At 54.8% G+C, this 13,302-nt stretch overlaps 4 protein-coding genes and 1 pseudogene across 4 annotated transcripts, besides 4 other annotated features; 4 read left to right on the top strand and 1 right to left on the bottom strand.

Moving 5' to 3' along the window:
• Positions 1-152: a sequence feature (CT-rich).
• Positions 1-354, top strand: Tc00.1047053506137.60 (mucin-associated surface protein (MASP), putative; the record flags this gene model as incomplete). The annotated part of the gene is made up of 1 exon (XM_802419.1): positions 1-354. A coding segment is annotated over one exon (354 nt), but the record flags the coding sequence as incomplete, so codon positions are not given.
• Positions 1-13,302: a sequence feature (areas not merged during assembly with more than two copies in the genome that could not be assigned to a particular haplotype).
• Positions 1,622-5,575: a mobile genetic element.
• On the top strand, positions 6,127-6,699 carry Tc00.1047053506137.40 (mucin TcMUCII, putative; the record flags this gene model as incomplete). The annotated part of the gene is made up of 1 exon (XM_802418.1): positions 6,127-6,699. One exon carries the CDS (start codon positions 6,127-6,129, stop codon positions 6,697-6,699), a length of 573 nt encoding a protein of 190 aa, XP_807511.1.
• Tc00.1047053506137.27 lies at positions 7,244-8,344 on the top strand (annotated as a pseudogene).
• On the top strand, positions 8,876-9,235 carry Tc00.1047053506137.20 (uncharacterized protein; the record flags this gene model as incomplete). Its single annotated transcript, XM_802417.1, has 1 exon — positions 8,876-9,235. The coding sequence occupies one exon, from the start codon at positions 8,876-8,878 to the stop codon at positions 9,233-9,235; it is 360 nt and encodes a 119-aa protein (XP_807510.1).
• Positions 11,404-11,435: a microsatellite.
• Tc00.1047053506137.10 (surface protease GP63, putative) lies at positions 11,993-13,302 on the bottom strand (the record flags this gene model as incomplete). The annotated part of the gene is made up of 1 exon (XM_802416.1): positions 11,993-13,302. A coding segment is annotated over one exon (1,310 nt), but the record flags the coding sequence as incomplete, so codon positions are not given.

Here is a 13,302-nt window from a genome sequence, read left to right as displayed (position 1 = left end):
GAAGACGATGAAGAAGAGGATGCAGAAGAGGGAGAGAAGGCAGAGGAAAGGGAAGAGGATAAAAAGGGAGAAGAAAGTGAGAAAAACACCAAGGAAGAAGAAGCCAAGTATGGGGTGGAAGAAGATGAAGAGGATAAAGAAAAGGATGATGACAACACCTCAGAGGGGATGCCGGCTGTCAGTCAAGAGAAAAGGAATTCAACTTCAGGCCCGGAAGGAGCACCGAATAAGACGAACACCGAAGGCACTCAAACGCCTGGCGACATTGACGGCAGCACCGCTGTCTCCCACACCACCTCCCCTCTTTTGCTTCTTGTTGTTGTTTCGGCTGCTGCTGCGGTGGTGGCCGCGTGAGAGTGAGTGTGAGAGAGCCATGCACCGCCCGCACACACACTCTTCCTTCTCTCTGTGTGTGTGTGTGTCCCCTTGCATGGACTCTCGCCCTCACCTCACCCCACGAGGCACACACAATAATGTGCCCATTGTATATATGCATGCACACCCATGCAGGCCCGTTGGTGCTCTCTTTTGCACGACACGCACCGCTGCCGTCCTGCCTGGCTGCATGGGCGGAGCACCGTAACTGTTTCTGTTTTGTTTTTATTGCATTGAGTGGGCGACCTCTCTCTCTCTCCCTCTGTGTGTGTGTTTTGCCTTACGGGAGCAATGAGAGTGTGTGTGCGCTGGTCGTCCCACGCTTCGGCTTTTTGTTTTGTTTTCCTTTTTGATTTTGTGGTTGAGTGCACCCATTCCACTTTTCTTTGCTTTGCGGCATGCTTTGATCGCGGGCACTTCAATCTTTTATTGTTATTCTCATATTCTTTTGGGAGAGTTTTATTCTTTCTTATTCTTGTGAAGGCACTAAGTTTTCCTTCGACATACGCCATGCGTCAGTTGTTCCACGGTAACCCATGGCTTGCGGCGCTGCTGGTGATGTTTGTGATTCGACTCTCCAGCGGGTGCCTCGTTGTCACCCTGACGCATTCCTGCTCTTTTCTTGACGATGTGGTGCGTGCCGACGGCGCGTGAGCGACTCCGGTTGTGGTGAGGAACGTGCCTTTCACAGCGCAGGATGCGTCGCGGGAGTGCAGCGTTGTTTGGAAGAAACAATGGGCGCTTCTCCGCAAGAAGGCGTCAACAAAGATTCCGGATGACAGCAGGAGGCACTGCGGCCTCTTCTGGGCCCCAGCAATGAATTCGAACCCTGTCGCGGTGCTGGGGCTCTGGTTGCATATACGAACTCCGCAGCAGGGCGTTGCTGCGAGCACGACGGAGACCAAGACGACTTCACCCCTCGAGAGGGTTCCACGCCATGCCCGGTGCGGGGAGTTGAAGCGGTCTGCCTGCAGACTGTCGGGAAAATCTGTGCGACCGTTTCGCAGCGGTCACTCCGTTGATATCACCCGTTGCGGTGACGTCCACAAGAACCCTGGCACCGAGGAGGATGGCTGCATCACTGTTTGGCGGCTTAGCATTGCAGGCCTCTCGTCCGTAAAAAGATTGCTTTTGCTGTGCGATGGGAGCGATATCAAACTGACACCGTTCTTCTGCAGGAAATAAATAATCGCAGTGACGTAGCGACAAAAATTTCTGGCTGCAATGACTTTCTTCAGGCCTCACTGGGCGCGGTGGTGGCGTTGCCATTCTGCTGCGCCACTCTCTACCGTGCGAGCGCCTGTCGCTCCCTGGCACTGACCTCCTGGAGACCATTGCTGTCCGTGCAACTCATCAGGGATGTCGCAGGATCTGCGTAGTGTATCTCTACAACCCTCCCATGGAAACTGTTCAAGAATCTACATTTATCAATATCCTCCGTCGCTTGTTCCCCGCTGCGATTATCGCGGGTGAACTGAATTGACATCATGAGCTCTGGGACAGTCATACATACCAACAACGACTGGAGGAGAGAACTTTGCCGCCGTTTTAATTGATATGGATTTCGGACTGACAAATGATCTGGCGCCGGCAACACGGATCACACATCGTGATGTCTCGTCCCCTGACGTGAATGCGTATCGCGTGCTACGCATCTCCCACCGGACATCCGCCCCTTACATGGACTCGGACCACTGCTGAATATCTTACTCGGTAGGGATGGGCGATGGCATTCCGCGACTAGCCAACACGCTGCCTCGACGGAAGGAAGCCACCTTTGCTCTGCGCAAAGCGGATTGGCCTGCTTCCACCTCGTGTGAAGCACTCCTTGCCACCGCGCCCACATGGTTGTACATCCGCAGAGGCATCCTACGAGCAGCTGAGCGCCATATCCCGCGCGGCAGCCGTGACAGCCCCAAAAACGATGTGGACACACGAAATGGAACGAGCCGAGATCGCCGCCGAAGCTGCATACAAAGCACACATTGCCTCACCTGGAGACAGTCTACTTCGAGCCGAATTTACTTGAAAAAGAGGGGACTAAAATCAGGCCTTACGCCGTGGCTTCGCTATGCCTCTGGAAGCCCGCGCTCAAAAAACTTGGGGCCTCATCCAGCCCAAGCTGGCGATATCTCCGCGGCATGGCGGCGCCGCACCCTCATCCTCCGCAATCGGTTGTGCTCCGCGCTGAACTTGGCTGCGTTTCCGCTCTGCCTCGGCAACAGGCAAATCTGCTCGTCCATCATTTTGTGCGGTTTCACGTGCCACATCACCTTATGCTGCTGCTGCTGCACGCCGCACTCCATTGCTTCCTGGTGACCGGGAAATGGATCGGCCTCTCACGCCGTATGAACTTGACGTGACCATCCGTGACTCCTCGCTCGGCTCGGCCGCTGGCCCCGACAACATGTTGGATGAATTCCTGCACCGTCTCGGGCCCGTTGCGTGCGGCACACAATTGGAGCGATGATCCACAACTCTCTCGCAAATGGCAGCCTGCCTGGTTCCTGGAATACGGTGGACACTATTCCTATCCCCAAACCTGGGAAAAGGTCCATGCCGCCCAGAGAGTCACACACCTATCACGCTACTCTATGCCTTACCAAAGTTAATCGAAAGGATGATTCACCGCCGTCTGTCAGCGTTATTGCCGCACCACCCACGTCAATTTGACTTTGCACCTTCGCGTTCTGCATCGGACGTGGTGACACTTGTTATTGATAGAATTACCCGTGGGTTGAATGAGTTCAGCACTGTGGAGTATGAGCGCCCTGGAGGCGGCGCCCCCACAAGGCACTCTCGTCGCCATCGCTCGCTCGTAGTCTTGATTGATTTTTCGACTGCCTGAGACACCGTTGACCATGGGAAATTATTCGGCGTGTTTGACAGACTTCCGCGCCTTGGCCCACGAACCAAACGCTGGCTGCACAACTACCTGCGGGGCTGCCGTGTTGGGGTGTGCACTCGCGAACAGCACTCCCGGAAACAACTCACCTCAGCCGGAGCACCGCAAGGCGGCGTCCTGGGACCCCAACTCTCCCTCTACTGTGTGGATTATCTGCTGCACCGCATGGACAACATCTATTCTGCCTCCGCATTCATGCACGCTGACCATCTCACACTTGTTGCCTCAGGTGCGGACATCCATGCATGTGCTGCGGCAATGCGACCGCTCTTGTCTCTTGTGGCCACATGGGCTGCCGAGCAAAACCTAAAAATCAACGTCGCTAAGGGCGAAGCTGCTCTATTCTACATCTCTTCACACACACGCACTCTCTGACGAAGAAATGGTCGATCTCCATCTTGGCAATGGGCAACTACGCATTCAGTCACGCCCGGTGCGCTTGCTGGGCACCACGATTGATCAACTTCTTAATCTTGGCACGCACGCCTCCACCGCCTCAAAGCAGACCATGCCACGCCGTTACCAATTGAAGCTGGTCGCACAAGCTGGTGCGTCCCATCTCACCATGCGATCCTTTTCGATTGGATACGTCCACAGTGTGTCACTATATCGTGGCGAGGCAATTGTCCCATGCCTTGCCTACAACTACCTCCATAATATGGAAGTACGGTACCGCGACAGCTGTAACACATCTCTTTTATTTAGCGCACCAACGGAAGATACATCTGTCTACTTGGAAGCCAATCTTTCCGGCTCCGGAAGATACTCTGGCTCCGTGCACTCACACAATACTAACTCTGTATACGCCTCCATGACCACGAGGATTTGCGTTCCCTTATCTACTCGAAACCAATGCCTCCGTCCATGCATGGGAAAGCGGTGACATCAATCCCGCTTCAGAGAGATGCAGTTAATAATGAGTTACACCGCGTCTGTAACATTATTGGGACACCCCGCAACCACCTTCGCGCTCTCCTCTTATTCAACATCGAATTTTTCCTGGGACACTGTGAGCTGCAAAAAGTGAGATTTTATCAGCTACCCTTTGCCAACGACGCCTCTGACGATGTCGGGCGCACGGCATTTGATTCTATTTACTCCTCTCTGGGAGATTGTGATTTTGAATTATGGATGGACAGTCCCTCCTCTCTCGCTGAACCCGCACATTGATCCGCTGCACCATTATACGACTCCACCATGACAAATGATCTCCCTGCGGAGGTCCATCGTGCAGCAGGTGGCAGGCTCGCATGCTCATATAGAGCAGAGTGCCTTGCCATTGAAAGTGGCTTTAGACATCTTATACCTCCTCGTCCAGAAACATCCCAATCGCCCACACGAATCTTGGTGGCAACGGACTCCCTGTCGGCAATTGAGGCGTTCTGTTGCCCATTGACCATGCGAGACCGCGTTACTGAAGAGATTTGGATTGTGCTGCTTCCCTTAATGAAGCGAAGTAACTTTGTAGAATTTATACTTTCCCCATCACACTGCGGTATACTACGCAGCGTGACAGCGGACGCTGATGCCGTCATGCCACGATCTCTCCCGCAGGACCGCGTCATTGCCTGGCACGTGGGCTTCCTCACTGCAGTCAGGCGACGGAAGTTGAAGGATGCCCAGGAGGAAAAGGAAGGCGCGCACACCGCGTGACAGGCAACTTTCGGTGCGGCGAGGAGTCTCTTCCTGGTGTTGACCCGGAAATCGTTCCCCGAGTGGCACTGCGCGCAGGCGCGATGCGACTCCTGCCCACTCTTCGGCAGGCCGCACGCGCCCTGCGGATCACAAGGAACCCTTTCTGTGTCGGTGGTGCCGTCCCTCACACTGAGGAGAATGGCCCGCCTCTGCCGGAGCTTCTTCCTGACGTGAGCGCCGCGACTCCTTGCCGACCAGCGAGCGGCGGATTGAAGTCCACATGCCGAATCTTTGTCAGAGTGCACTCTTCCGTCCACAATATGAGGGCACATGATCGACGTGCTCGGCCTGGCGTTCCAATGGTTTGAGAGAGACTCACATGCGGATGCCGCGATTGTTTCACCGTCATCCTAACAGGCGCATCGCGCGCAGGTTGCCACCGAAGATCCAAGCATGCCAGCAGGCAAGACACCGCAAGAAGCACAAACGCGGGCACTCGAGATGGGCCAGGCACTTCCGCCACCGCCTCGTCACAGACGCCAAGGGCTGCTGATCCCCGACAGACCACGGGAGACTCCGCCTCATCCACCGCGGTAATGCCCCGTCATTGAGAATATGGACTGCGACTTTTTGGGGCTGCCCCAGCCCGCAGAACGTTCCTTTTACGACAGAATGATTGCCACTTTTGTACGGACGGCCCTTGCGCTACTCACTCGTTATTGTAACAGCATACCACAAAACAAGATAATAAGCTGCTTTGTGCTAAATGTTGGCTGCACTTCCCGTGGACCAACAATCCACGTGGTGTGCGGGGATCTCTCCTTTTTTATTGTTACTTTGCTTTTGTGCTGCTGTGTGCGCTGCACCTCCTCTTGTGTGTGTGTGCGTACCCTCCGTGAGGGGTGCAGGCACGACGGACCGCTCTCGCCGTGTGTGCATGCGGTGGAGCCCTGTGTGCCGCTCCTGTTTGCTGCTCCCTCCTCCATCTGTGTGTTGGTGCTGCGGTAGGGCTGTGTGTGTGTGTGCCTGCTGCCGTGGATTGGAGTGTGTGTCGTGCGTGGTGTGCGGCGTACGGTGCATGCCCGACTACTGCCCTCTCCTCATGTGGTGTGCCCTCTGTGTGTGTCTGCCGCACCTCTCGTCTCCCCTGTTGCTCTCCATGTCCCTCACTGTGCAGATCAGCTCCACACCACTGAACGACCACACTCACGATGATGACGTGCTGTCTGCTGTGCGCCCTGTTGGTGCTCGCCCTGTGCTGCTGCTCATCCAATGCATCGGACACTGAGCTGGCGGAACAAGATTCTTCCCAGAAGACCATGACGACGACTGCAACACAGGCAACAACCCTGACGCTCGGTCAGTCAGGTCCGCAGGGTGAGGAGTCCGGTGGGGAGAAGGGAAATACTGCCGTACTTGGAGATGGAGGAGTTACGACCGTTCCTGGACCACAATTAAATGTGACGCCCAATGTGTTAGCGACAGAAGTTAAGAACGGTATGACAGAGACAACAAGTGACACGAGTACAGCCGCAGAGAAAGCAGGTCAGAACGCCGAAGCTTCTGCCAAGACAACCACCACTACAACACAGACACCAACTAAAACGACCACGACCACGACTGCGCCAGAGGCACCAAGTACTACGACACAGGCGACAACCACGACGACCACCAGCGCACCGTCACGTCTTCGCGAAGTCGACGGCAGCCTCGGCAGCTCTGCGTGGGTGTGTGCCCCGCTGCTGCTTGCAGTATCCGCACTGGCGTACACCGCTCTGGGCTGAAGAGGTGTGTGTGGGCTGTGCGTGCCAGCACTCAGCCACGGGGACATGTGCGCGTCTACTGTGGTCCGATGTATAAAGTAAGAGTAATTATTATGATTGTTTTTTGCTTCACTTGCTTCCGCTGCTCTGCTGTGTGCTCCGCATTGCTTCCCACATCCGTCACGTTGAACGCATCCCAGACACGCTCATATGCATGACAAGCACAGGATTTTTTAAATGGGCGCATATCTTTGGATGCGCGCATTTGCACCGGAGCCATTTAATGCAGCTCTTGTTTTTTTTCTAACTTTATTATTCTTGTTTCCTTTTGCTTTGCTTTTACTTGTTTAGTGTTTTATTGCTGTTTAATTGCTGCGGGGCAGTGTACGTTTTTGCCCTTTCACTGATTACAGCTGTCTCATGGTGTGTGCGCTGCTGCTGGGCTGTTGCCGGTGCTGGAATCGTGCCATTTGTTGCGTGAATTGTCTCTCTTCTGTCTCTCCTTTTGCTCTGCGCTGACGAGGGGTTAGTCTGTGCTGAAGGCTGCACGCAAGTGACAGGAGTGATGGCGATGATGATGACTGGCCGTGTGCTGCTGGTGTGTGCCCTCTGCGTGCTGTGGTGCGGTGTATGTGCGGTGGGAGTGTCAATGGCCGATGATTCTGAAAATACCGATGTAAGCCAGGGTTCAGCAAAGGGGCCACCGTCTGAACCCGCAGGCAGAAATAACGGAAAACAGGAATCTTCAGACCAAGTCAGTCAAGGGCTCAAAAAAGTAGGGGAACAGTTGGATTCAAAAAAAGAAGCGGTTGGTAATCAGAGGAAGGATCCGAAAATAGAGAAACCTACGACCGACAAATCAATGGACGACAAAGGAGAAGCAGAGAAAGAACAAATAAGGGGAAAGTGCAGAAGAAAGTGGAGAATTACTTGAAGAACGGGAAGCGCCGCTGGATGGACAAGGTGGCGAAGGACAAGCGAGACAGGCAGGCAATGGTTCGGCGAAAGTGGGAGGTCACTCATCAGCAACAACGCCATCAGGAGGGGAACGAAAAGGAACTGGCGAACCATCACCGCCAGCATCTTTATTGCCGCCAGCATCAACACAGGGAAATGGAGCAGCACCACCAGCTTCACTGCAAGGTGCACCAGCAGCGACAATGAAAACAAATGAAAAACCAGTGGAAAACCCTAAAGCAGAACCAGGAAAAGAAAAGCTGAGCAGTGAAGATGACGTGCCAGAGCAAACGTCTCAAGGAGTCAATGACGGCGTGGAGCCAAGCAATGATTTAACAAATGAGGAAAATGTTTCCGTTGTACTAATCGAACAGAATGGTGAATCGGACGGTGATTCTGAATCAACACAACCACGACACTTAGCTGTTGGTGATGCCTCTAATATGGACGCAGAAAGGGGCACTGAAATAGGATTGCCGAAGAATAACCCTACAACTAACAGTGCAGTAACAGAAGGTGCAAAAAGAGGTGACAATAAACATAGCACCAGGAAGGAAACACCAGTCGAAGCCACAGCTATAACAAATGACACAGCACGTACAGGCGACAGTGACGGCAGCACCGCGGTCCCCCACACCACCTCCCCTCTTTTGCTTCTTGTTGTTGTTGTTGCGTGTGCTGCTGCTGCTGCGGTGGTGGCCGCGTGAGAGTGAGGGAGAGAGAGCCGTGCACCGCCCGCACACACACTCTTCCTTCTCTCTGTGTGTGTGTGTCCCCTTGCATGGACTCTCGCCCTCACCTCACCCCACGAGGCACACACAATAATGTGCCCATTGTATATATGCATGCACACCCATGCAGGCCCGTTGGTGCTCTCTTTTGCACGACACGCACCGCTGCCGTCCTGCCTGGCTGCATGGGCGGAGCACCGTAACTGTTTCTGTTTTGTTTTTATTGCATTGAGTGGGCGACCTCTCTCTCCCTCTGTGTGTGTGTTTTGCTTTACGGGAGTAATGAGAGTGTGTGCGCGCTGGTCGTCCCACGCTTCGGCTTTTTGTGTTGTTTTATTGTTTTACTTGTGTTTTGGTTGAGTGCACCCATTACTTATTATTTTTGATTGGCAGTTTGCTTTGACCGCGTACGCCTAAATTCTCTTTTTGTATTTTTTCTTTTCTTTTTGAGATATTGTCGGTGTTTCTTACTCTTGTCAAGCCATGAAGGGTCTTCCTTCACGTACAGCATGCGTCAGTTGGTTCACGTCGCCCCACAGTCTGCAGTGCTGCTGGTGCTTCTGGTTGTGATGTGTTGTGCTGGCGGGTGCTTTGCTGCCAGCCTGACGTACTCCTGCTCCTCTGACAAGGCGATGCGTGTGGACAGGGCGAAGTCGATCCCGGCTGTGGTGAGGGACGTGCCTTTTGGAGCAGAGGGGACATCGCAGACATGCACCGTCATTGGGAGGAATGGATGGGCGCCCACTCGCATCAATGTGCCGACAAGGGAGCTGGATGACACCAGGAAGTATTGCAGCTCAGAGCGGTATTGCGCAATGAATTCATTGGTGGCAATTGCGACTGTAAAGATGATGTTTTTTCTATGCTGAGAAAAGGGAATTATTTGTTATAATTTGCTGCCGCTGTTCGTTAATTGCCTGCGGGCTGCCCGTAACGATGTGGCCAGTTTTTCTTTCTTGGATGCCGCTGTCGTGCGAGAAGTGATGTTCCCAATAGTCGGATGTTCAGTTGTCGAGGACGGGGGCATTGCCACAACCTGTGCGGCAGGCGTTCCCGTGGATTGTCGGGGGTTCAGCGGCTGGTGAGGGTTGCCGTAGCGGAGTGGCTGAAGGGCCATGGTTGCAATTGGAGCTTGCAGAGGTGCGTCGTCCGTTTTTTGCTCGTTAACACGCCTGGCATTTTTGGTAATGACCTGCGCGTAAGGCACCTGTTGGGAATACGGTGGAGCTGTCGCAGAATCCACATGTGAGGCCTTCTGCGACGATTGGAGTGCCAGAGTTATTGCGTCGGGCGTGTGCCTTCATACTGTGGACGGACGAGAAGACGCTGCTGCAGCTTGAGCAGGGCGACGTTGATCCGCTGCTCGTCGTTCTACGAGGAGGTGCCGTCGACACGCCAGATGGAGGTTCCGGAGGAGGTCGGTGTGGATCCGTCTCCTCAGTGTGGGAGGGATGGCACCACCGACATAAAAAGTCACTTGCAATCTGTGTGGCACGTGCCGGTCAGCCGAGGAGTGGACAGGAGGAGTCAATCAGCCGCTTTCTGGTCGGCAAGGAGTGGCGGTGCTCACGTCGGGAAGAGGTCACGGCGGAGGCAGAGCACAGATGCGGTCCCAACAGCACCGCAGCACAGCCGATCCCAAAGGGCAGGGACGTGGCGCCGCCATGCCTCGGGGCATCACAGGCCTTGGGATCGGGAGGGCACCAAGCTGTTTCGCACGGACCTCTAGCAGCATGGAGAAGCCATCGCGGAGGGCATGATTGCGGTCCTCCCGTTTGCGGTGCACTTCAGCTCGGGGCAGGCTGCCGCTGCAACACACTCGGCCTGCTCCATTCCGTCCGTACAGATTCCTGTGGGAATGTCACGGCTGCCGCTTGTACGGTGCCTCGGTGCATCTCCAACCATGTGTTCACAGTGGCCAGAGACGTTGCACACGCCGAGGTGGAAGCATCACAGTCAGCTTCACGCAGGGAAATGTCGACATGTTTCCGTCGTGGCAGCATGCCTGCCTGTCGCGGGATGCCGTCCTCCGTCCCTGCAGTGTGGGATGGCAGATGGTGGTCCGAGTCCATGTAAACGGGTGGACGTTTAGTGGGAGACACACAGTAAGCGTTGCACAGTCACGTCGGGAACGAGACGCTGCGGCCGCTGGTCCACGTTGCCTGTGCCGGGTCGTCGGACAGTTTAGATTCCATGCCGCTTGAGATGAAGGCGAGATCATCTCCTGCCGTCGTTGATGCTGAGCGACCGTCCCGCAGCTCATGGCGTGAATTCAGGTCGCAAATAACCGCTGCGGGGCCTGAGCGATGAATGGTGCTGCGCCAGTCGAGCAGCAAGGGCAATTCTGAAGGGCGAAGGGCCTGAAGTTCTGAGCCACCAGACAACTACGAGGCCATCCCCATCGGGGCTGCGGCTCTTGCGGACACCACCGCAGCGGGTGATGCCGACGGAGTGACCGCAATGAAACGACTGTGCGGTTCTGTCAGTCAATCTGCAGGCAAACCGCCTCGCCGCTCCACAACCGACAGTGCGCGGAAACTTCTCGAGGGGTGACGCCGTCGTGGTCCCCATCACGCTCGCAGCAATGCCCTGCCGCAATCACTCCCACAGAGACACAGGGAAGTGTGTGTGGATGTGTGCCAGGAGCACAGCGACTGTCATCGTCAGAGGATGCCATCGTGGCACCGTCCGTCACGCGTCAGCACACACCGAGCAACGCCCTCAACCAGCAGAGCAAAAACAAAGAGGAGAGGAGAAAAGAATGACCCCAAGAGCAGGCAACGTCACACATAGCGGGCATCGTGCAGCCGCGTCATCATTTCAGCACGGGACGCAAGCCCACGTCCCTCGTTACCAAGGCCTCACTGCAGACCACTGTGCAAATACTTATTTTCTGTGTGCTGGAAACGGGGAAAAATGAGGAGGAGCACAGGGAGGCACATCAACACAGCAAGAGGCACAGCTGGACGACAGCGATACATGCGGTACGACCCCAACCTCAACAATCACGCACGGTGGCAGCACACACCCATCGAATAAAAAGAAAACAAAAAAAAAAAAGGAAAAAAACACGGCGGCAGGGTGTGGCTGTGTGTGTGGCGCTGCGGGTGTCTGCCCGCCCTGGCCGCAAGAAAACAAAACAAAACAGGAGGGAAAGAAATGTGTGCGCCGCCCCACAGGCCCTCGTCGCACGCCCACACGTCACGGCTCCCTCAGCGCGCCGTTCGTCGCGGCCCCTCCTCATGCGTGCAGCAGGCGAGGCGCACAGGGCCGTCGTCATGAGCGTGTCGGTGGGTGTGCGAGTGGAGCAGTTGGGCGGGAAACACACGGCACCCCTCACAGGAAGAGTGCAGAAGAAACAAACAATTGTAAAGAGTAGAAAAGAAAAAAGAACGTCCATAGTGATTGCCCCCAAAAGCAGAAAAAGAGGGATGCGGGAGTGAGAGATAAAAGAAAAAGAAAAAAACACAGAATAATTTAGGAATAAAAAGAAGTAAAAGAAAAAATTAAGAACGCACAACAAAGCAAAAGCAAGAAAAGCAAATTATCCTAAGGATAAGTTATTTCTTGAAATTAATTCTGTACTCGGAAGGTCGCAATTGTCCCACGCGGCAGCCAGTCACTCCTCACAGAGCCGCAAACCACCACAGTCCCAACAGAAGCAGAAGCAGCGATGGTAGCAGTCCGCTCTCACGCATGGTGCCGCCATCACCTGTTGCTTCCCCAACGGCATGGGAGTTCGAAGCCGCCGCCTTCCCTACACTTCCCTGCGATGTATTCGCCGGCACGTGCTGTGTAGTGGCAGATTCCCCCACCGTTTTATTTTGCCCTGCTTCACGTTCTTGTTGAGGCTGCCGTGATGCCGCTTGAGCCACTGGAGCTTCAGAAGCTTTGCCTGCAATGGAAGCTTCTGCATGAGATTCTTCTGCGGTGGACGCTGCTGCACGTGGTTCCTCTGCATGAGGTTCCTCTGCAGTGGACGCTTGTGCTTTAATTTCCTCTCGAGGCTGCTGCAATGCCTCTTGCACCCGTGGAGAAGGCATTTCTGCAAGAGGTTGGACTGGGGAAGACGCTTCTGCATGAGGTTCTTGTGCAGGAGGCAACGCCGAAGCAGCCACAGACTCCTCTACTTGCTCCTCTTGCTCTTCTCCTTTGTCATCCTCCAACACACTCGGAATGACAAGACTGCTGCCGTTGCCGGCAATGGTGCACACCTCAACGTACTTCGGGCACTTGATCTTTCCATCTTTCTCAAAATCTTTCAACGTCACTGGGATTTCTCCGCCATCGGGGCAATCATGCCACAATTCACTGCTGCCGAGGTGCTTCACCTTCACTGTGCCCTCCTCACACGACACCTGCGCGCACACTCCCTTGACGTTTTTATGTTTACCGCCATCATTTTTCGACAGTAATTCCGCATCCAGGCACCACGAGTCACCGCCAGTCAGCGACCCAGGGAGATAATTTACACCTTTTTCCGAGCACGTATTGTACTTTATCCCAGACGTGTCGTGAAAGTACAAAGAAACTACAGGGCAAACGTCCTTATCCGCAGGGCTCCCCTCGTTTTCAACGATGCTTGCGGTGCACGTCCCGACGTGACGGCGGTCGGAGGTGCAGCGAAGCGTCTCCTTGTCGGTAGCATCGCAGAACATGTGAGGATACTTGGCGGGGAAATCCTTGGCTTCTTTGCACTTCTTCTCCAGGAAGTCGCAGCCACTGCGGTGGCCCCAGCTCATCGGCTCCGCCATGCTCCAATTCACGCGGTAGTATCCCATATCCGCAAAAACCGCCATCGTCAGAGCCGTGTAGTAGCCGGCACCGACTGTGGGAGCCATCAGCTCGTCCCGCGCGTGGCGCCCCTTCCAGTGAGGGATCGCTTTCTCCCGAGTGCCACCTTCGTCCTCCAGTTCCATGCCCTCGAGAGTCTTAC

The sequence above is a fragment of the Trypanosoma cruzi genome, genomic scaffold, assembly GCF_000209065.1.
Source record: "Trypanosoma cruzi strain CL Brener 1047053516259 genomic scaffold, whole genome shotgun sequence".
Lineage (NCBI taxonomy): Eukaryota > Euglenozoa > Kinetoplastea > Trypanosomatida > Trypanosomatidae > Trypanosoma > Trypanosoma cruzi.
The sequence above is the reverse complement of the archived record's forward strand: the minus strand, read 5'-3'. Positions and strand labels throughout refer to the sequence as shown.